This window comes from Octopus bimaculoides, chromosome 27, assembly GCF_046866305.1.
Source record: "Octopus bimaculoides isolate indiv1 chromosome 27, ASM4686630v1, whole genome shotgun sequence".
NCBI classification, from domain to species: Eukaryota; Metazoa; Mollusca; class Cephalopoda; order Octopoda; family Octopodidae; genus Octopus; species Octopus bimaculoides.
The window spans coordinates 6,434,297-6,460,230 of record NC_142954.1 but is presented as its reverse complement, the minus strand read 5'-3'; the positions used below and the strand labels follow the sequence as shown (position 1 = coordinate 6,460,230).

Genomic DNA, 25,934 nt, shown 5'->3' with positions numbered 1-25,934 from the left:
CATGGTTCTGGGTTCAGTCCCACTGCGTGGCACCTTGGGCAAGTGTCTTCTACTATAGCCTCGGGCCCACCAAAGCCTTGTGAGTGGATTTGGTAGATGGAAACTGAAAGAAGCACGTCGTATATATATATATATATATATGTGTGGTAAGTAGCTTGCTTACAAACCACATGGTCCCGGGTTCAGTCCCACTGCGTGGCATCTTGGGCAAGTGCCTTCTACTATAGCCTCGGGCCGACCAATGCCTTGTGAGTGGATTTGGTAGACGGAAACTGAAAGAAGCCTGTCGTATATATGTATATATATATATGTATGTGTGTATGTGTTTGTATGTCTGTGTTTGTCCCCCCAACATCGCTTGACAACCGATGCTGGTGTGTTTATGTCCCCGTAACTTAGCGGTTCGGCAAAAAGAGACCGAAAGAATAAGTACTAGGCTTCCAAAGAATAAGTCCTGGGGTCGATTTGCTCGACTAAAGGCGGTGCTCCAGCATGGCCACAGTACAAAGGACTGAAACAAGTAAAAGAGTAAAAGAGTAAGGGTAGAAATTGATATTAATCAATTAAAACTAGTGGTCATTCCTCTGGTCATTCGTCTTATTTTTGTATATATATATGTATGTATGTATAGATATGTATGTATGTATGCAGATGTGTATGTATTCGTCTGTGTTTGTCCCCCCACCATCGCTTGACAACCGATGTTGGTGTGTTTGCGTTCCCGGAAATGAGAGGTTTGGCAAAAGAGACCAATAGAATAAGTACTAGGCTTCCAAAGAATAAGTCCTGGGGTCAATTTGTTCGATTGAAGGCGGTGCTCCACCATGGCCGCAGTCAAATGACTGAAACAAGTGAAAGAATATATATGTGTGTCGCTGTGTAGTAAGAACCTAATCACATGGTTCCGGGTTCAGTCCCACTGCGTGGCACCTTGGGCAAGTGTCTTTTTCTGTAGCCTCGGGCTGACCAAAGCCTTGTGAGTGGATTTGGTAGACGGAAACTGAAAGAAGCCCATCATAAATTTGTATCTATATATATGTGTGTGTGTGTCCTCCGCCATCGCTTGACAACCAGCTTTGGTGTGTTTATGTCCCCATAACCTAGCGGTTCGGCAAAAATGACCGACAGAATAACTACCAGATTAAAAATGTACTTGTGTCGGTTCATTCGGAAAATTCAAGGCAGTGCCCCAGCATGGCCGCCGTCAAATGACTGAAACATGTAAAAAGTGAAAGACAAATTATATGTGTGTATATGTGTGTGTGTGTGTGTGTGTGTGCATGTGTGAGTGTATATAACGTGTGTATATTTAAAATACGCATGTATGTATACATATATGTACATGCACGTATGCTCTCATACATATAAATATATTTGTATACACACATAAGAATGCACATGCTTACACATGCTTCTATATACATACAAGCATGTGTACACATATACATACATATATATATATATATATATATACACATATACGAATATAAATATGTATGTATAAGAAAAGAAGGCGGGTCTCCTTCTTTGTCAACTCATCTTTTATTTCTTTTTTTAAAAAAAATTTTTGTTTTTTTTTGCGGGTTAAATTTTCGGTGTCCCTTTCTACGCATGCTCTGTGGCGGCGCGCCAGTGTCGTCAGCGAGCGATTCACGTGACTCAAATCCTCCTTCTCCTCTTACTCCTCCTCCTCCTTCTCTCCCACGATCCCTGCTGCTGTTACAGTTTCTGCAGTTCGTACTCCTACTCCTGTCACCCTAGCTTTTTTTCTTCACCTCTTCCTCCTCCTCCTCCAATCATCTTACTCTATCTCTCTTACTCCTCCTCATTATCCTTCTCTCACTAACACTACATATCTTTCACCTTTCTCACACGCCCTCTTACTCCTTGTCTTTCTTTCGCTCTTACTCACTCATTCACGTTTTTTCTTCCTTCCCTCTCTCTCTATTCTCTTCCTCTCGCTTTCCCTTTCTTTCTCTATTCTCTTTTCCCCTATCATTCGTTTTTTTCTCTCGCTTTCTCTCTCTCTAATTTCTTTCCCTCCTTCTCCCTCGTTCTAGATTTCAATCTCTCGCGCTCTCTCTCTCTCTCTCTCACTCTCACTCTTTCACTATTGTCGCTTTTCTTCTCGCTCCCCCTCCCTGTATTTCTTTTCCTTTCACTCCTCCCTCTCTCTACCCGGGTTTTCTCTCCCACTCTCTCTGTTTCTCTCTCTCTGTCTCTCTCTCCTTTACCGGTTAGTCCAGCTGCTGCTGCTGTTTACTCCAGCTTTCTCGCCATCTTGGAGCGAATGTGTGTAGTTGTTGTCAGCTTGAGACACGAAGACGAAGCACTGACTTCTGTCTATAATAATAATATATATAATATATATATTATATGTACACATTTGAATTACACTGGCTTAAACAAGAAAGAACTATTTGCTGCAACCCCTCCCAAGATTTCCCCCCCGTACACACTACCACACACACACATATACACATAGATATACAAACATCCATACATTTATATATATATATATATATATATATATATATACACACGTAAATATATATACACACACAAGCAATCACGTAAATATATATATATATAATTATATATATATATAGGCACACATACTTTCGTCTGTAAATACATACTCATATCTATCTATATATTTATCTACATACATACACTTGTATCTATACATATCTATCTACATCTCTCTCTCTCTCTTCATATATATATATACATATATATATATACACACATACGTTTCATATATATCCACAATAACAAGAAACATCATCAGATCTTCAGCTGTGCTGCCACTGCAATCAAAGAAACAAGACCGATTTCTATGTTCTGGTTTCCTTCTACATTTATTTGCCAAGGTGGACAAACACCACCCACCTCAGACATCCCAGGCTTTGGACTGACCATTTAAATTTAAGGTTCCAATCCACATCCCACATTCTTTCCCCTACCCTTCGTTATTTCTCCTAGCATCTCTGTGTCTATTCCTTTATTTCCTGTCTGTACCCCCATCTCCTTATATATATATATATATATATATATATATATATATATATATATATATATATATTATATATATATATATATATATATATATATATATATATATATATATATATACAACACATATATACATTTGTTCAACTTTGTGGTGGTGGTCAAACTCACATCATTTTCAATGTATTTTATCTATTTTCTTCCCGAAAAAAACTATATTGCTACCAAAACCCACCATCGAATGGAAAATATATAACAGCGACAAGATCATCTACAATAAAATAATATAATATTGATAATATTAATAATAATAACAACATTATTATTATTATTAGTATTATTAATATTAACCTACCCTCTAGGAAACATACATCTAATTAAAGACTAGCTCCCCTCCTAAACGCCCTCTGAAAGCGAAATCATACTGTGAAAAAGAGCACCTGCAGTGGCATCAAGACCATCACATCAACATGTCAGGTCAGAGTATTATGGACCGCGTTAATGCGGCCAGACACAGCATCGCTGGTCAAGGGCTGGCCAAATCTGTGTGTAAAGCGACCACAGAGGAAATCATGGGACCAAAAAAGAAGCATCTTGATTGTGAGTATATATTTAGATATATAGATGTATGTGTGCGTGTATATATATATATATGGTGTCTATGTTACAACATGCCTTTAAGTGTATTTAATGTCTATATAAATGTGATATATGGATGCATATATGCATAAGATGTATGCATAAATATGTAGATATATATATATATTGTGTGTATATTTATTTATGGTGATATGTTGTATGTGATGTGATAATGTGTATATTGTGGTGGCTTTACACAAATATAATGTATGTATATTTATGTATGTATGGTGTATGTATATACATGTATGATGTATGTTCATATGTGTACGTATATATATATATATGTGTCGAATATATATATATATATATATATATATATATATATATATATATATATATATGCAAAGGCTGTTTGCGAGCAGTATGTGAATAGATGGATGTATACTGAATTTAATATGTGTATTTGTGTGATGGATGTATATGGGTATATATATATGTGTTTGATGTGTATGCATGGACATACGTGATGGATGTTTCTGTACATATGGTTGTATGTATAGTGCCTGTGTACATACACAGATATATAAACGTATATGTATTATATACATTTGATATACACACACACTCACGACACAAACCAAACCCGAAACCCGCCTTCCTTTTCTCTCATTTCCTGCTGAATTTGTCAGGTTTTGCAAGACACATTCACACACACATAATTACACATACACACACACATAATTACACATACACACACACATTTCTTCTAAACGAAGTGTGTTGTTTGTTTTTGTTTGCTCTTCTGGATAATTTCAGAATCTCTCATTATCTTCAATTAATATAACAACTCTCAGTATTATTATTATTACTACTAGTATTATTATTATTATTATTATTACTAATTAACTCAACCCACACACCAACCAATAAACCAGCCAGCCAGTCGTTTCGTTCTGTCTCCATGAGTTATTATTTTTTTCTCAGAAGAATTTTTCAAATTTCTTGCCTTGTGATATTTTTTTGGTGATGTTTCAGCACATCTACGCCTTGCTCTCTCTTTTGCCCTTGTGGCTAATTAAGAATCCATCGTCATTAATTACCCCGTTGTTAACAATATCAATTATTATTGTCGGTATTTGATTCCGAAGCGATCGTGGTCATAATTGATTGATGATGGCATCCTGTCATCCGTTACCCCGTGACAAATAAAACGGTTATTATTATTATTATTATTATTATTATTATTATTATCATTATTATTATGATTGATAAAATGCCTAGCGGTATTTCGTCCGTCTTTATGTTCTGAGTTCAAATTCCGCCGAGGTCAATTTTGCCTTTCATCTGTTTGGGGGTCGATGTAATCGACTAGCCCCCCTCCCACCAAATTTCAGGCTTTCTGCCTACAGTAGAAAGGATTATTATTATTATTATTATTATTATTATTATTATTATTATCTCGTCCAACCCATGCTAGCATGGAAAGCGGACGTTAAACGATGATGATGATGATTAATCAGGTGTAAACTCCCTTCTCACGACCCCACTTGATTTCCTTTTAACTGTCTTCTCCTGTCACCTTATAGATTCTTGTCCTTGTGGCAAATACGATCGCCCCTCCCCACACACACACCTTTCTGTCATCGTTGTCTCATTTCGCCCTTCTTTCGTTTTCCTCATCCATTACGTACCCCCTCCCCTCACAAATTGTAAACTGTCCTTGTAATGTCCCCTTCCCTCGTCTGATACCCTTGTGGTAAATATACAAAAAGAAAACGGTATCAATATTATTAACAATAACGAAACCAAGCCTTCCTTCCTTCCTTCCTTCCTTCCTGGATTTTGCTCCGATATCTCTGTTTATGATACGTTTGATGGTTTGGCTAATGACATGTTTCAATATGATATGATGTCTTAGTAGTGTTAATGCTGAGTGCATGTGTATGTGCGTGTCCTTATTGCTGCCTCTTCTTTCTTGGAGATTTTCTAGACATCTGTGATATCATTATGAAATAAAATGATATCATTATGAAAATTGACGCTGGCTGGATTTTGTGTTCGCCATTTGCAGCAACTTTTTGTGTGTCCCTCCCTCTTCTGTTAGTTACCCTTGTGGCAAATAGATTATTAAAATGATAATGACAGTAATTTCTTTCTACTTATAGGCACAGGGCCTGAAATTTTGTTGGGAGGGGCTAGTTGATTATATTAACCCCCAGTGTTCAACTGGTATTTGTTTTATTGAAAATATGGAAGGCAAATTTGGCCTCTGTAGAATTTCAACTGAGAACATAACAAGCCAAAAGAAATGCTGCTAAGCATTTTGTCTCATTCATAAATGATTGTACCAGTCTAATTAATACATTATTATTATTTAAGGTGGTTACCTGGCAGAATTGTTACTGCACCGGACAAAATGCTTAATGGCATTTCATCTGTCTTTATGGTTTGGGTTCTAATGCCACCGAGGTCATCTTTGCCATTCATCCTTTTGGGGTCGTTAAAATAAGTACCAGCTGTGCACTGGTGTCAATGCAATCACTTTGTCTCCTTCCCTGAACTTGCTGGTCTTGTTCCAAAATTGAAAACCATTATTATTATTAACCCTTTAGCATTCAAATTACTCTGTCAAATGTAAAGCCTGCTTAATTACATCATTTTAAATTAATTGTACAGCATCTTGTAACTGAGATTTTGATGATGTCCCTGTTTATTTTTAAAATGACTTTGTAGGGTAGGTGTGAGAGGTCAGAGCTGGCTGGCTGGTTTGAGCATAAAACAGGAAGACAATTTTGGCCTGATATGGCCGGTTTAAACACTAAAGGGTTAAGGTGGTGAAAGGCGACGAGCTGGCAGGATCATTAGCATGCCGGGCAGAATGCATAGTGGTATTTCGCCCGTTGCTATGTTCGGAGTTCAAATCCCGTTGAGGTCGACTTAGCTTTTCATCCTTCCAGGGTCGATAAACTAAGTACCAGTTGAGCATTGGTGTCAATGTAATTGATCTGTCCCCTCCCCCCGTTCCAAAATTTAAAACCATTATTATTATTATTATTATTTAAGGTGGTGATCTCGTAAGATCATTACTGCACCAGATCAAATACTCAATGACATTTCTTATGGCTTTACATCCTGAGTTCAAATGCCACCGTGGTTGATTTTGTCTTTCATCCTTTTATGGTCAATAAAATTTAAGTACTAGTTAAGTACTGGGTCGATGTAATTGAATAGTCCCTTGTACCAAATTTCTGGCCTCGTGCCTATAGTAGAAAGGATTATTATTGTTGCCTGATATTGTCAAAAGTGATTTGTATTTTGGAATAAATCCTTCACAATTGTTGTAGAGAATAGAACAGAACATGGTGAGTTTAACCCTTGGTTCATGACCTGCCATGTCAAGTATTCTGGGATGATTTTCCCCCACCATACATGCACTGCACTGATAGAGGCCAACAAAGGTGTCTCAAGGTGGTCATCACTCAAAATAATGGCCAAATCTCCTTCAAATCACATACTGTTGTTTTAGGTAGAAGGCTAGCTATTCTGGGGACAGGGGTTTAATCGATATCATTGACTCAAATATGGGACTGGTACTTTATTTTTTCATCCCCAGAAGGAATCAAAAGTGGTATTGGCTTCATTGAGATCTGTGCTTCAAATGTAAAGAACCAGGAAGAATGCTATTAAACATTAGATTTTCCCCAAATCTCTACCAATTCTATTTGCTTAGATGCACAGGGTTAGAAATTTGGTGAGAAGGGAACAACTCATTATATTGACTCCCCAGTACTTGAATTGATTTTATTTTGGATTTTCGAGCGAGATCGTTGCCAGTGGCCCTGGACTGGCTCTTGTGCGGGTGGCACATAAAATACACCATTTTGAGCGTGGCCATTGCCAGTACCGCCTGACTGGCCTTCATGCGGGTGGCACGTAAAAGCACCCACTACACTCTCCGATTGGTTGGCGTTAGGAAGGGCATCCAGCTGTAGAAACTCTGCCAAATCAGATTGGAGCCTGGTGTAGCCATCCGGTTTCACCAGTCCTCAGTCAAATCGTCCAACCCATGCTAGCAGGGAAAGCGGATGTTAAACGATGATGATGATGATGATATCTTCCCTACCCAGAAGGATAAAAGGACAACATTAACCTTGAGATTTGAATTCACAACACAAAGAGCTGCAAGAAATGCTGCAAGGCATTTTTTTTTTTACTCAACACTCTAATGTGACCTCAGTGTATAATGTAGACTGGGACATGCCAAAAATGTGGGTTGGTCACAGCTATAGTGCTTTTGACCATGTATCTGCTCAGGGTGTAACCTATAGCAAGATATTTTATAATAATCACTTCTTGCTTAAGTATGTGGCCTGAAACTATTTTGTTAAACATGAGCAATTGCTGATATAGATCTTGGTACATAACTGGTATTTTATTGTATTGATCTCCCTCCAAAAAGAGGAAAGGTCAAAAAGTGCTGATCTCAACAAGATTTGAACTCAGAACATAAAGAGGCCCTGCTGCCCTCCACTTCAATGCTTCTGCTAATCCACCAGAATAAAAATCAGATGCATTACTAATTAATATTCTTTCTAATTTTGACACAGGGCTGGCAATCTTGAGGGGAGTGGGGAAGCTGATTACATTAATCCTAGTGTAACCCTGAAAGGATAAAAGGCAAAGTTGTCCTCAGTGGGATTTGAACTCACAATGGAAGAAATGCTGTCTGGCACGTTAATGCTTCTACCAACTCACTGTCTTGCATTACTAATTAATATTATCCTTGTTAGCACATTCCCTCAGGGATTCAAATTCCATTAATGGTCAAGTTTGTCTTCCAACTAGCCATCCTTGTCCTTCTACCCCTCTTCTGCTTTAGTAACACTAATACTAGTACCAGTAATAGACGTGGGTTTAAAAGTGGGTGGGTTTATCCATTTGACTACACACACCCTTGTTTCACAGCACTCGAGGAAACCCTTGAAAGTAGAGATAGGGACAGACAGAAACCGACATTGTGTGTGTGTGTGATATTTCGAATTAGTCTCAAGTCTAATTAATGACCGCCACTGAGCATGATGACAAATTGATGACGACAAATTAATTAGTTCCTCGTGTTGTATGTCTTATATTTCACTCTTTGGAACAGTTTTTTGGGGGGGAGAAAATATCTCGGGTTAAGCTGCTTCTCTGTTTGGTTTCAAAGAAATGCTTTATTTGTGCGCGCCTGTCTGTTTCATATCAGTATTATATATATATATATATATGTATGTATGTATGTATGTATGTTTCATATAAATATTCATGTATCTGTGTGTTTCATGTATGTATGCATGTGTATCTATTTCATGTATTATGTATGCTTCATGAATTAGCGACAGAGTGAATCATTCGCTTTTCACAAGTGTATACAAATTCTACATGTATTGCGTTCTCTTTCTCTTGCTTGTGCACTCCAGCAGTGTATATGTGTATATACACATCATTTGTATGTACACACACACACATATGTACCTATGTATGTATATAAACCGCTTACCCTACATAACGAGTACACCCTCATTCTTTCAATGCTCAAACCAACATGTATACATGTGTGTGTGTGTAATGTATATATATATATATATATATATATATATATATAGTGATTTGCACTTTCTCTCGTGTTATTTCATTGTAGCCATTAATATTTAGTTATTAATTGTATTTTTTAATAATATATTATTTATTATAACTGCTAAGATTGTTTTATATATATATATATATATATATATAAACACGTATTATACGTGTGTGTATATGCGTGTATGTATAATGACAACTAGGCAGTGTGTCGGTGGTGAAAAAAAATTAGGCTAGCCGGGTGTATTTAAAATATGTGTTGTCATCAGATGATTAAACATACATTCATGTGTATATGTGTGTCATTGCGTGTGTGTGTGTTTAATTCAATGCTTCTTCAAATCTTTCAGTCTTTTTATACATTTACAAGAGATAATTATTTCTGAGAAATATTTAGCATGATACAATCGTTTTGAAAATATGAAAACACGAAGTGGGGGTGGCTATGCAGGTCGAAACTTCGAAGTTACTGTCACCTCTGTTCTTGTAAAAACTATAATAAATATCCTACAAAACGTATTAGTTCGTCAGTTTCATTTATGTGTGTGTGTGTGTCCATGTATGTTTGGTGTTACGAACAGGAAAAAAGAGAACTCAGAACACACACATATATATATAAGAATGGAGTATGTGCGCGTATATATATGCATATATAATTATATATATATATATATATAATTTGCAATCGATGTTATTTTATGCATGTAACGTATTTTTTTGTCATGCCTTTCATGTCTTTAGTAGTTTATATATACACAAATCTAATGATAACCATTCCTAGTGTTGATAAATTCCTCCTCCTTTCCATTATAGTCAACTGTGTGTATACTATCTGGATGGATTCTGATCTGCGTCTTGAAATATATATATATATATATATATATATATATATATATATATATATATATATACACACACTTTCGTGTGTGTGTGTGTATTTGTCTATTTTTATTATTGGTGTATCTGTGTGCATCTATGTATCTACGTATACTTCAAATGTATGGACGAATGGAGATGACATATGCAATTAATTTTTTTAAATGTGCGTGTGTGTGTATGTATATATATATATATATATATATATATATATATATATATATATATATATACACAGACACGCATATATGCTTGTGTATATGAGTATATCCGCGTGTTTGTATATGTATATATAATTGTGTGTTTTCCGTTCAATCCTTGATTAGTCCCTGAATACAATTTAATTGACATTCCATTTAATCTACGTTATTTCCTTAAAGTAAAGATAAAATTATATATAAAAAAAAAAAAAGAAATTGCATTACGTTACGTACTTATTTGTAATTATCCCATTTATGCTCATAAATCATTTGATAATTTATTCTTGGTCCCCTCTCTCTCCCTTCTTGAATTATTATTTAATCTCATTTCGTACTGTCAAACCTGATTATCCTTATTATTATTATTATTATTATTATTATTATTATTATTATTGTTAATTGCTCCCGTGGCTTACAAAAGAAATCATTTTTTTTTTCGAGGGACGGAAGGTAAGCTTGGACGAAGCAAGATTTCTAGAATGCCTCGCATTTCACACAGAATAATAATTAAAAGAGAAAAAAGAAAATGCTTCACTCTCCTTATTCCCTCTCATCCCATCTTTAATTGTCCTTTCGCTGTCATTTTAATGATAATAATAATAATAACAGCATTAATACTACAGCAAATAACAAAAACAACAATGATTTCTTTCGTAATTACTATTCTGTAGGTAGGTTTCGTTAATTACCAAGTGGCTGTTGTACGTTCTAAGATATGTAGCTAAGGGTAAGGCCGAGCAAAACGAAAAAACGATCCCCCCCACCTCTTACATAACACGATTTTGACGTCACGCCCATCCATTCATTCACATTTCTCTCTCTCTAACACGATTTTTCATTCATTCCAATCTCTCTTCTCTATCATTTTTTTCCTTTCGTCTTGTTTCAAACATAGTATTTTAGTATATTCGTGGCAGTTGGCAGTGTGTGTGTACATAGATACAATATATGTTACATAAAGCAGTTGTTTGGTTCGTGGAGAGGTTTAAAACAAACACCTTGACACTTCAATTCTCTTAGCAATCTAGTTATCGTGTTCCGACTCTGTGTGTGTGTCTGCGTGTGTGTGAGGTAACGCCAGCAACGAAACGTTCTTTTCAACCACAAAGGTTATTACTAGGAAGGAATCCGAAGACCCAGTGTTAGAGCACGTGACAGAGCTAATAATAATTTCTTTTATAATATGAGATGCTTATAATAATAATAATAATAATGGTTTCAAATTTTGCCACAAGGGCAGCAATTTTGGGGAGAGGGTTAAGTCGATTACATTGACCCCAGTGTATATCTGGTACTTATTTTGTCGATCCCACGAAAGGATGAAAGGCAAAATCGACCTCAGCGGAATTAGTAAATAGTAATAATTATGGTTTCAAATTTGGGTTAACAGTTTTTGAGAGGAGAGGAAGATGATTATATCGACCCAGAAAGGATGAAAGGCAAAGTCAACGTAAGTGGAATTTGAACTCAGTAGGTAAAAACAGATGAAACGCCGCTAAGCATTTTGTTCGGCGTGCTAACGATTCTGCCAACTTGCCAGTGTTAATGATAATTATAATTACTATTTCTTATATAAGTACAGGGTTAGAAATGTAGCGGGGAGGGGTTAGTCAATTAAATCAAGTATTATAGATCCCATCGGTACTGCGAATGGATATTATATATTATTAAATTATTGGCGAAGGTAAAGAATACGTACACCCGGTGTTTTAGAGTTAGGGTTACGCCAAAAACGGGTGGTGGTGTGCGTATTCTTTACCTCCGCCAAATTACCTGTCCCATCACTGGCAGCGAACCCTTACCTACTCCACGTGTATCGTTAATTACCCCAAGACTCGATCGGTGTGTATTTCATCGATCCTGGGACGGTAAAAGGCAAAGTTGACCTTGGCAGCGTTTGAACTCGGGACGTAAACGTCCCAAGAGATTCTGCTGGTCATTTCGTCCAGTGCTGTAACTTTCTGTCAATCGATAGTCATCATCATCATCATCATAATTTAACGCCCACTTTTCCATGCTTGCATGGATTAGACCGAATTTGCTGAGGTGTGAGTAGATGCCCTTCTTGTTGCCAGCCCCGACCTGTTTTCTAGCCAAATAATATTTCCTGATGTCCAAACATGATTTTCAAAGAAGACTGGATATGAACAACACTGCTTGTGTGATAGTGATGTTTGTTTACAGCCATCACGTGATGTCTAGACAAGGGTACACACACACACACACACACACACACACATAACCAACATATTTCAATTTCCTCTTACCGATTCACTCACAAGGCTTTGGTTGGCCTGGGGCTATAGCAGAGAGCGCTTGTCCACTTCACCTTCTTCTCTCTGTGCATCTTCCTCTATTTCACTGCTATTTTTAGTATGCTATGTAACCATGTGTAAGCTTCTTCGTTACTTTCTCATATTTCCCTCCAAATGTGGGTGTCTTAATAAGTCTCTTTATTTATTAACGATCCTGGCCTAATTATAAAATACTTTAATTACTAAAGGATTTGGATTATACTTGTTTAGCTGTAGCTCAGCTGTGATTAAGCAAAACAGCAATCAAAGACAATCCAACCATGACTTCTCCTATCATTTTTTGAAACATTCAGTCATTGTTTTTCAAGAGCTAATATCTAATGCATCCCTCCTTTTCTTTTTTTCCCTCTGAAACAAAGAGAGATGATTTGAAGGAGATTTAGCTGCTATTTCTAGCAAATCAACAGAGGTACATTTGTTACCTTGTGATTTTTTTTCTTTTTCAGTGAAGGATAATCTGGGATTGAATTGTAAATATTTACAGGGTTGATTCATTCGATTAAAACTTTTCAGAGTGGTGCCCCAATATGGCTGGAGTCTGATGACTGTATCGAGTAAAAGATAAAAGGTACATACAAGCATGACTGTCCGGTTTAGGGTTCTGTTCCACCACATGACACTTTGGGCAAATATCTTCTATAGCACTTGGCCAACAGAAACCTTACAATGGACTTGGTGGACATAGACTGAGAGAAGCCCATTGCATACACATGTATGGGTTTGTATTCTTGTCTAGACGTCACGTGATGATAGTAAACATGTGCCATTGCCATACAAGTGGGGTTATTCGTTTCTATTCTCCAATGAAAAACATATCTTGCTGTGAGAAATTATTACATTGTTTAGAGACAGGTAAGGGTTAGTGACAGGACGAGCATCCGACTGTAGAAAATTTGCTTCGATGATGATATATGTGTGTGAATGTTTTGTGTCTCCTTGTCTTGACATTGCACAATAGTTATAAAATGGGCGTCACCATTATTCGAGGAGTGTCATTTGTTTGCAGTTTTCTGTGAAAAATATGTTCAACCATTGGGAAATATTACCTTGGAATCAGTGAGGGCGCATGGCTCAGTAGTTAGAGCATTGGGCTTACAATCATGAGATGATGAGTTTGATTCCTGGACTGGACTGTGTTGTGTTCTTCAGCAAGACACTTTATTTCACGTTGCTCCAGTTCATTCAGCTGTAGAAATGAGTTGCGATATCACTGGTGTCAAGCTGTATCGGCCCCTTTGCCTTTCCCTCAGATAACATTGGTGGCATGGAGAGGGGGGGCTGGCATGCATGGGCATCTGTTGGTCTTCTATAAACAACCTTGCCTGGATTTTCTAAATGCAATCCTATGGTCATTCATGACCGAAGGGAGTTTTTACCTTGGAAACAGGTGAATGTTGGTAACAGGAAGGGCACCCAACTATAGGAAATCTGACTCAACAAATTCCATCTAACCCATGCAAGCATGAAAAGTTAAGCATATAAAACTATAATGATGGCAGGGTGTGGTTTGAGGGAGACTTGGTTGCTATTTCTGGCAGATCAAACAGCCGTTTAGAGGATCTTTCATTGATTTAGATAGACTTAGAAGCAATGTGGACATAATAATAATGTTCGTCTGTTGTTGATGATGACCAAGGACATCCCATGGGAGAAGATGATGGGTCATGGTGTGTCCAGTTGTGGCCAATCAGTCCAATGAATGCTCGGAAGGTTCTGCCACAGGTCAGGCACTGGTGGTCTACAGGGAATGAAGGCAAACAGTTGGCTCTGGACTTGTGCAGTTCATGTTTTCTTTGTGTTCTTGCAATCCCATTCTGTTTGTAGGTGGCACCTCTGTTGGTGCAGCTATGCCAGGCAGGGTGCCTTGTGAGTGGATTCGGTAGATGGAAATTGAAAGAAGCCTTTTCTCTGTGTGCGTGTGTATCTATGGAGGCACACCCTTGACAATTCCCATTGCAATGAAACTGTGCAGTCCTGTGGTCTAGCTTCACTCATGGGGTAGCTATCTACCCTGTCGGTATATATGTGTGCTTTTTCATAGCTATAAGTGGTTTATCTGTTATTTCTAGCAATATATATACTTGTAGCACATACAATCACAATTAGTGACAACTAAATTTTGCCTATACAGTTTATATTGCACCCAGCTGCCCTATCGGGTGGACTTTAAGCTAGCTCCTGTGGAGGGCTCTTCATAGGGCCTTGAGCCTAATAATGACCCTTCATGCATTGAGTACATATTAAATTTTATTAAATTTGACCAGTATTTTTCAAGCAATGAACAATTTTCATCAACACAATGATATAATATGTTGACTTGGAACTTATTGCAAAGCTTCATGATAAACAACAGTTTTTGTCTTCCCATTCAAGGGTGGGAGTCAGTACAATTTTTTTTTCTCTCTAACCTCTTTCTTTCTCTCTCTCTCTCTTTCTGTTGATTGTTTTCAACCATCACCACAACTGCCACATACACGCCATTCAGACTTTTGACACTACCACCATCAATACCTTTGACTTTGCCACCTTCCCCTCCACCACCATCACCACATACTTTACTATCACCGTCATACTTGACCACCTCAGCTACCACCACCACCACCTCCGCCTCTATCACAACTACAGTTCATACTATTACTATCACCCCTTTACCATCACAACCGTCAATCTACTACCACCCTCACCATCTCTATGCTTATTACTCTCACCCCAACAAGAGGAGTAGAAGAAGTGTCATTGAATAGTGAGAAAGGGGAGGATCAAAATGTGACACACTGACACACAGAAATTCGTTTTGGCATTTATTATTATAGTTATATATATATATATATAATAATTGTGTATAATATATATCATAATATATGTATGTTGCGAACCACTTGTGCGTAAATGTCATATTATAGATGTTTTCGATCTAGTTTGGATTCTTTGCCATCAAATTTGAATTCTTTGCAATCAAATTTGATGGCAAGGAATTCAAATTTGATTGCAAAGAATCCAAACTAGATTGAAAACATCTATATAATGTGGGTGTATAGGGATAATATTATCCAGGTGCAGACTTTGGTAGTTCTCAGGTATATTCCAGGTTACAGCAAACTGCATCAAGTAGTACTGAGTATTAGCAATCTCATTGTAATTCTTCTGATAGAAAACCCAGGTTTTGCTTCCTGGTTTATGAATATTATCAAGTGTATGGATTTCAAACAATCATAAAGAATATGGAGACAGGTACATCAAAATTTTTTCTTTTAATTTTATGGTTGGTCATACACAATAATTATTTGGTTACCGTCGTTCGTTTAACGTCCGCTTTCCATGCTAGCATGGGTTGGATGATTTGACCGAGGACTGGTGAACCGGATGGCTACACCAGGCTCCAATCTGATTTGGCAGAGTTTCTACAGCTGGATGCCCTTCCTAACGCCAACCACTCCTAGAGTGTAGTGGGTGCTTTTACGTGCCACGGGTACGAATGCCAGTTAGGCGGTACTGGCAACGGCTACGTTCAAAATGGTGTATTTTATGTGCCACCTGCACAAGAGCCAGTTAGGCGGCACTGGCAACGATCTCGCTCGAATGTCTTTTCACGTGCCAGGAAGGCGACACTGGTAACGATCACGCTTAAATTAATTATAAATAAAAAAAAAACTACCATGTTGTAAAAATACATATATATTTGCGTGTTTATATATACATGTATTTTGTATATAATTATTTGGTTATATACATATATAAACGTGTGTGTTTATATATACATGTATTTTGTATATAATTATTTGGTTATATACATATATAAACGTGTGTGTTTATATATACATATATAATGCCAGCTGCTTTTTCTTATTCTGGATAATGTTATCAAACGGTTATTATCAGAATTAGTGGGTCCCTGACATAACCTGGATATTATTATATCATAATTGAAAATCTCTTTCCCAGCAAGATCACAATAAATGGCTTCCACTCTCTGTATAAATGTGTGTCCGTTGTATCTGTGTGATTGTATTTCCATAGCCTTGCATGTTCTTGTCTTCACTTGTGTTTGCTGATTGTAAATAATGACTCCTCTGGGAGAGTTACTTGCCTTGCAGTCCACTGTGAAAGCAATGTCCAGGCTTCTTAACACCTATGGTGTTTGTAAATAATGTTTGTTTGTGGTAGACTGGGTTGGCAAGAGGAAAGGCATTTGACAATGGAAAACTCTTTTGCAACGTCCTCTCATCTGACTAATGCAAGCGTGTGTATATGAGGTGTTTATGAATGCTTGTGTATGTGAGAATGTGTTTGTAATATATATATATATATATATATATATAAACACATTCTCACACACACAAGCAGATATTTTTTTACCTGTTTCAGTCATTTGATTGTAGCCATGCTGGAGCACCGCCTTAAAGGGTTTTAGTCAAAGAAATCAACTCTGGGACTTATTCTCTGTAAGTCTAGTACTTATTCTATTGGTCACTTTTGCTGAACCGCTAAGTTATGGGGGACATAAACACACACCAGCATCAGTTGTCAAGTGATGGTGGGGGGTCAGACAGACAGACACACACACACACACACATATATATATCAAATTCACTCACAAGGCTTTGGTCAGTCCAAGGCTATAGTAGAAGACACTTGCTCAAGGTGCCATGCAGTAGGACTGAACCTGGAACCATGTGGTGTAGAAACAAGCTTCTTACGTCACAGCCATGCCTGTGCCTAATTATATATATATATATATAATAATATTAGGGACAAAATCCAAAATTACAGGTAAAAACTCAATTTCATCGATGAGTTCTTGAAACTTGGTTATTTTCCCTGAAACTATATATTTTATTTTTATATATATATATATATATATATATATACATAATGATTATGAGGGGGTGTTGATGAGTTTGTGTGGGCACTGTATACATGTTTGTGCAGATGTGTGTGTATATGGATTGGTGTTAACAGGTGTTTGTATATAGATGTGGGTGCATGTGTATACACACCCGTACAAGCACTCAAAAACGCCCACTCACTCTGAGTGGATGTTGATGAGTGCTTGTATGAGTGGATGCTTACTGGCATATGTGTGGGTGTACATCTTCCATATATATCTTTCACTTGTTTCAGTCTTTGGACTGTGGCCATGCTGGAGCACCACCATGGCGGGTTTAGTGAAACAGTGACCCCAGGACTTATTTTTCAGCCTGTTGTTCTATCAGTCTATTTTTGCCAGTTCATTAACATACTGGGATATAAACAAACCAACATCAGATGCCAAGTGGTGGTGGAGGACAAACATAAACTCAGACACACACACACACATATATATATATATACATGTACAGACGACAGGCTTCTTTCAGTTTCTGTCTACCAAATCCACTCACAAGGCTTTAGTCAGACTGAGGCTATAGTAGAAGACACTTGCCCAAGGTGCCATGCAGTGGGGCTGAACCTAGAACCATGTGATTGGGAAGCAAGCTGCTTACCACACAGTTACGCCTGCACTTATATGTATGTATATATGTACATATGTATATATGTATGTTTACATATGTATATGTATATATATATATATATATATATATATATATATATATATATATATGTATATAGATATATATATATCTATATGTGTGTGTAAGATATTTGAGGACAGATTTATGTTTTTCTTGTTTGAGAGAAACCAAATCAAATCTTCTGCTGGATTTTTCAGTTCGTTTAAGAGCCTTTTAGATCTGATGCAGTGATTTTCTTTTGCTTTTTTTCCGACAAATTGACTTTTCCTCATCACATAAGACTTATATATGATGTCTTCATGGACAACATTTCTGACTGTTGCTTTTGGGAGATGGAGATCTTCTGCAATTGACCTCATGGACTTTCTGGGATTGTAATCAATGGTCTGTTGAACTTGGTGGATAAATTCAGGTGTTCTGATGATTTCAAAGTGTTTAGAATGCGTTTTATGCTTTGATACTGGAGATGCATTTCCATCTTCAGTCTCTAACTCCTTACAAACTTTGTAGATGAAAGATTTGGCAACTTTTAAAAATTGAGATATTTCTAAATCGCTATACTCAGCCTTTATAACCACAATAACAGCTTGTCTCTTCATGTCTTGAGTAAGCTGAGGGTCTGCCATTATTATTTTCTGAAACAAAGATTATACAGAGTTAGCAAAAAATGCAGCAATGACCCCAAAAAGGTATATCCTCAAATACCTTATACATCCTGTATACATATGTATGTATGTCTACGCCTATGGGCGTAGGAGTGGCTGTGTGGTAAGTAGCTTGCTTACCAACCACATGGTCCTGGGTTCAGTCCCACTGCGTGGCATCTTGGGCAAGTGTCTTCTACTATAGCCTCGGGCCGACCAAAGCCTTGTGAGTGGATTTGGTAGACGGAAACTGAAAGAAGCCTGTCGTATATATGTATATATATATGTATGTGTGTATGTCTGTGTTTGTCCCCCCAACATCGTTTGACAACCGATGCTGGTGTGTTTATGTCCCCGTAACTTAGCGGTTCGGCAAAGGAGACCGATAGAATAAGTACTAGGCTTCCAAAGAATAAGTCCTGGGGTCGATTTGCTCGACTAAAGGCGGTGCTCCAGCATGGCCGCAGTCAAAAGACTGAAACAAGTAAAAGAGTAAAGAGTATATATGTATGTGTGTCTATGCGTGTATATATGTATGTCTATATGTGTGTTTATGTATGTATGTCTATATATATGTATGTATGTATGTCTATATATGTGTGTCTGTATTTATTTATGTATGTGTGTGTGTGCCTATATATATGTATGTATATTTATATACATACATATATCGAGAGATTTTAGAACTAGCATTTTTGCTTGTTGCAAAATCATCGACTGTGTGTTGGCTTGAAATGTATATATTGCGTGGAGTAGCGAGCTGCTATCATATCTAGCAGATTAGGTGTCCAGTACCGAGGAGTGGCAGAAATAGCCGGAAATCATGACTGGTCTACTGGTTCCGTCGCCTGGAGACGGTAGGGGTTCGCTCCCCTGCTCGTAATTTTATTGGATGCAACTGCGCATCGTTAACCAGCTAGAGATGTCCTCTTGAGGTTAAAAAATCGCAGTAGAGTCCGCCGTAACACACAGCCATATTAAAGTGGCTACGAATATTATATATATATATATATATATATATATATATTTATATTTATATTTATATATTTGATCCTTTATATTGAACACTCAATATTTCATCTACATTCAATACTTTATTTCATGGTGCCATCCATTTTTATTTTATTTTATTTTATATTATATATTGTATATTATATTATATATTGTATATTCCATATTCTATACCCCACATTGGTTCTGCAGGAATATAAATAAAACATAAAAAACAGACAGTGTTGGAACTCTTCTAAGCAAAATAATATATTCCTCTATACACAATCATACAAAAAACCCACCTTTTTTGTATTTATTTTTACTCGCATATATATATATATATATATATATATATATATATATATATATATATATATATCACTGTCAATCAAACTATCCTTATGTTATACACTGCCTTATCACATTGTAGCTTTCGAATGATGCTTCCCCACTGTTGAGGCAGGCAGACCAACCGTTCCCCTTTAAACATTCTGTTCCCTTGCAGGATTGTCAATATCAGTCCCTTGCAGGATTGTCAATTTACAGCTGTGTGGATTTGAGCAACATGAAGTGAAGTATTTTGTTCAAAAACACAACATTTCGCAATAACCTAACCACTAGCCCCCGCGCCTTCACCTATACGCGTATATATGTAGGCATTCCTCCAAAGTAGAGTCGGAAATTATAGTTGTCAAACTAAAGGGTTCCCTTTAGTTTGACCATTGTGTGATAAAAACCGAAATTTCTTCGGTTGGCTATGTTTTAAGCGACGTGGATTTTGAAGCTGCAGCAAAAAAAAAAAAAATAATAATTCTTTCAGATTTAAGTTACACATATTTTCAAAGGGTAATAGTCTCGTATTTTTTCGGAAAAAAAGAAAAGAAAATGAAAGAAATGCGTTTTTTTGTTCAAAATAGTCAAAAATTGAAGAATTACGGATAAGCAGTCGGACCAAAAAGTACTTTTATCTCATTTTTGTACTTTTTTTTTTAAAGTACGCGTGGCATCTCGGTCAAGTGTTCTCTACTAAAGATCCAGGATGACCAAATGCCTTGCGATTGTAATGAGAGTGGTTCTCAAACATTTTTTGACTATGGACCCGTTTGATCCCTATCTTACTTTACTGGACCTCCATTGTCATTCAATATATAAATATAAACTTATTCTATATTCATTATTAGGTATTATTAGGGATTGTATAAAAATTTTTAAAAATATTTTTGTATTGTAGAAGTATAAACAGTTTATTTCACAGAAAGTTTTACAGCAAAATCTTATATGGGCCTCTAAGGGTCATATGAACCCCAGTTGAAAACCATTAGGTTAGACGAAAATCTGATTGCGCCCGTAGGTGCGCGCTTGTGTATATATGTATATTTACCTTCGCCTATATATATATATAATACAAAGAATATATATGCATGCATACACACATATATGTACATACATCTACATGTGTATATAGATGCATATCAGGGTACAGGACGTTAGAACAATGAACTACAGACAACGGAACGAAAACATAGGAAAACAGATAGCCACTTGGAATTAATCCTTTGTCAGCTGCCTCTATTCTAACTAGACGTTTCGAAGATAAGGCAATATATATATATATAATGAGGTTTTGGTAAAGCATTGTGTGGTATAACCTTAAAGAGATTTGTTATGTAAGGGTGGAAGAATGTAATTTACTATGTACCTTCTCGCATTGTTCTGGCCTTACACAAGATATTTTTATATATATTGGAATTCGATCTTAAACTGTATATAAAGCTATGAATAATAGCATGGAAAAATAGCATTGAAAAATCCTTCTGAATAGAAAAACGTCGAACCTGTGACATCAATGTGTTTGTTTTATATATATATATATATATATCGTTTGTGCCTCCCCCATTATAATATATATATATATATATATATATATAATGTATGTTGTGTGTGTGTGTGTTTGTCTCCCGCCACCGTTCGACAACCGGTGTCGGTGCATTTACGTCCCTGAAATATAGCGGTTCGGCAAAGTGGCCGATAGAACAGGTACCAGACATAAAAATTAGTACTGTTGTCGATTTGTTCGACTAAACCCCCACTTTTTTTTTTCTGCAGTACCCCAGAATGGCCGCTGTCCAATGGCTGAAACAAGTAAATATGTACATCACACATACACACACACACACAGCATCCACGCCTACGTAAATGTATGCGTGTGTGCGCGCACCTGTCTAAATATGATTTATAACATGTTGGTCACACGTTTTTAGAACATTTCCGTGTGTGCAAAGGCGTTGGTTGGAGAAATGATGTGAGTCTAATATAGCTGTTTGACCGCGGAGGGATGGCAAGTTGAAGTAGGCTTGGGTAGAATTTGAACCCAGAACCTAACAGGAACATTAATATATATATATATATATATATATATATATATATATATATATATATATGTATATAACGCAACTGCTTAAATACACTTTTACTTATTCGTCCGTCTCTTGTCTCATGCCTTCCTTTGCACGTGTCGAGAACACACGAGCCTCTGTTACTACGTTGCCGTTTGACCTGGCTAGAAATAGCAGCCAAACCTATTATCGTAAATAGGCAAGACCTAAATACGCATTATGTCTATATATAATGGGGAAGGCCGGTTTATGGGATTAACCTAGGTTTCCCGTCCATAAAAGGTTTAGCCTTATGGCATATCGTCAGATCCCAAAAACCTGTTGGCCCCCATAGCCTCCTAAAATTTAGGTTATCCCATAAACCGGCCTTTTTCATTTCTAATATATACTGCTTTACTTTTAAGAGTGTGACAAACTATATATATATATATATATATATATATATATATATATATATATATATACCGGAGTAAGCACATGAAATGTGCAACAAGGTGGAAAAAAGAGTACTCAAATACCAGAGGTAGAGTAATATAACAAAAAAAAACCGTTACTCTGAGTAACAAAACTGTCCGATGAACGGGAACGTGAAACTCAGAGTAACGGTTTTTTTGTTATATTTCTGCTGCTTTTAAATAAAGTATATATATACATACATATATATATATATGTATATCTGTTGATGCACCGGAAGCGATAAATTACATGACTCAAATCATATGTAGTGTATTCTTTTAATACATTATAACTGCGAAAGGCTCCGATTTTCACTACTCATTTTTATGTTTCAAAAAAATATTCAGACAGTGGATATTCAGAAGAAAACCAGTCTCAGTCTACCAGATAATGGTCAGAAGCGAGTAAACTCTGAGTACTAGAAACCAGAACCTTTCAGTTTACCATATATATATATATATATATGTATATATATATATATATATATATATATATACGTTTATGAATTTGTGTTGCAAGATTCCTGATGTGAAGTCGTGTGTTAAAACAGATATTGTATATCGGGATGGTCATTTGGAAAAATAAAAGTGCACCAGCATGACCGCAGCCGCAGAAACGAGTTTAAGAGTATCCCGAAATACAACAACAACAATATATATATATATATATATATATATATATATATATATATATATAGGAGACCACTAGGTGGACTGCTAATGTGCTGCTAGAAGAAGATCACATGTAATGTGTCTACTAAGACCGAATTGTTCTCAAAGGAACAATTTCCTTTATATATATTTATATATACGTATACAATAATCCTTTGAGATCTCAGATATTTTTTCTGAATCTCCTTGATTCTTTTAATGTGCTTGTTCCCTGGTATTAAATTGATATTAATTAATATCCAATTTTTTACCCTATTGTTTTAATTTATATATATATATATATATATATATATATATGCAGCACGGAATTTTGTCAGTGAACAGGTCGCGGTCCGAAAGCGACGAAAATATTTTGACAAATTAAATTTAAATGTTGAAGTGAATCTAACGGTTTTTGTGTTTTTTTAAAAATGGCTTATAAACACCTTCCACGCTGCAATTGTGTGTATATATATATATGTATGTATACGTGGAGCTCTGTTGATTCATCAGAAGCGATGAATTACAGTACAATCTATACAGATGTAGAATATTCTTTAATACATTATTATACGGCCTCCGATTTTCAATACTCGGAGTTATTCATTTCCGTTCATCAGCTGGTAAACCGAGTCTGGTTTTCTTTTCAAATATTCACAGTCTGAATTTTTTTTTTTTTTTAAATATGAAATGAAAGTGTGAAGAAAACGTTTATATACACGACGTGATGGTCACTATCGGAATTTTTTTTTTGTTTTTTTTTATTGTGGACTCGTTCGATTTAAGCTAAACTGGGGCTTCACACCCTCTTCTGTGTGTGTCTGTGTAGGGGCGTATGCAAATCCAAAGATGCTGCTTTTGATAATGCAAGAACGGTGGGTGGAATTGAAATATAGAAACTACACAAAACAGAAAATCAATCAATTAATCGATCTATCAATCCATAACTACTACCAATATTTATATAATTACTCCACGTAAAAGAGAGAGAGAGAGATCGAAAGAGATGGAGGTGGCTAGTTGAGTCCACTGTTTTATCTTAGTCAGTCGTAGCCATTTTCAGTCAATTTGCATTACTAAGAACCTCGCGATGTGGTCACTATGCTTGCTAGAAATAACAGCCAATTTGCCTTCAGATCACAGATTTTATGTAATAATAACCCCCCCCCCCCCCAAAAAAAAAGATGGGTTGGTCACGGTTGGGATTCTTTTGATATGTCTGCTTGATAAGAGTAGTCCTGGGGGTAGAGTTATTTGGGGGTGGGGTAGTTTAATCTACAGGACTTTTAAATGCCCTTCAAAGAGGCGTGAATTTGCCTTTTGCCCGTGTAGGCGATTTTTCTTCTTCCTTTCTTCGTTGTTAAAAACGACTGACACGTTCTCACAGATAATCTACACACCGTGTTTCGTTTGTGTATGTATGTACTTTATATATATGTATGTGTGTTTGTGTGTGTGTACATCGGAAATCTGGCAACCGGTGCTATGCTTTTTACTTTTCTTGAAATATATATATATATATATATATATATATATATATATATATATATATATATATATATATATATATATATGTGTGCGTGTGTGTGTGTGTGTGTGTGTGTGTGTGTGTGTGTGTGTGTGTGTGTGTGTTTGTGTTTGATCGCGTCCGTGTGTGAGTATATAGGCATCTATGTTCGTGTGTTTAGATGTGTGTGCACGCACGTTGTGTGTATCTGTCTGTGTGTTATATATGTGTGTATATGTACATAAGCATATATCACCCAGCTTGCACTGTGGGACGTTCCGTCTATCAACTGTCGACTAGAGAGAGGTTAACAGTGATCTCAAATCCGAGTTTCATTGATGCTAAACCAAGCACTGAAAAGATTGTCAGGTTCTTTCGGTCCTACGTTTTCATGCAACCCACCTCACGAAACCAGACAGTATATGTGTCTCTTGTTCGATCCCCTTGCCTGACATCTCGAAAAGAACCATTTGAGATTTACAAGTAGAATCTACTCTATGGCTTCCAGTCGACTCAACATCGTGAGAAGGATTGTACTAGATGGGTTTCAACCATTTTCTCACGCTAATTCTAAGAATTGGTTATTCAGAGGCAGCGCCAGCCAAGTATGGCCGCTGTCCAATGACTGAAACAAGTAATATAAATTCTCCATTTAGACTGTGGCCATGCTGGGGCACCACCTTGAAGAATTTTTAGTCGAATGAATCGACACCAGTACTTTTTTTTATCATTTAAAGCCTGGTACTTATTCCATTGATCACTTTTGCCGAACCGCTAGATTATGAGGACGTAAACACACCAACATAGGTTGTCAAGTGGGAACAAACACCGGTACACACGCATACATACATATACGATAGGCTTCTTTCAGTTTCTATCTACCAAAGTAGAAGACACTTGTCCAAGGTTCCATGTAGTGGAACTGAACCTGGAACCATGTGGTCGGGAAGCAAGCTTCTTACTACACAGCCACACCTAATGTTTATACACACATAACATCCAATGCAGAGTTCCAAGCAAGCACATTAGTGAAACGTACGTAGGAACAAATGATATGAACTTTGTTTTTATCGCAATTTTCCCCACCTTTGTTCTGTATATCATAACTTGTAATATTATTAAGTACAGTGGTTGCTTAATCAGTATACTAGAAGCAGACTGGATGATG

General features: G+C 36.6%; 1 protein-coding gene across 1 annotated transcript in view; it reads left to right on the top strand.

The window, feature by feature from the left end:
• Positions 1-3,106: 3,106 nt before the first annotated feature.
• The window catches only part of LOC106877214 (phosphatidylinositol-binding clathrin assembly protein LAP), a 162,746-nt gene continuing 139,918 nt past the window's right edge, over positions 3,107-25,934 (top strand). Inside the window, exon 1 of the mRNA XM_089343179.1 lies at positions 3,107-3,612. Coding sequence (XP_089199305.1) covers positions 3,483-3,612 — 130 coding nt within the window. The 5' untranslated portion in view covers positions 3,107-3,482. The remainder of the gene's footprint in view (positions 3,613-25,934) is intronic.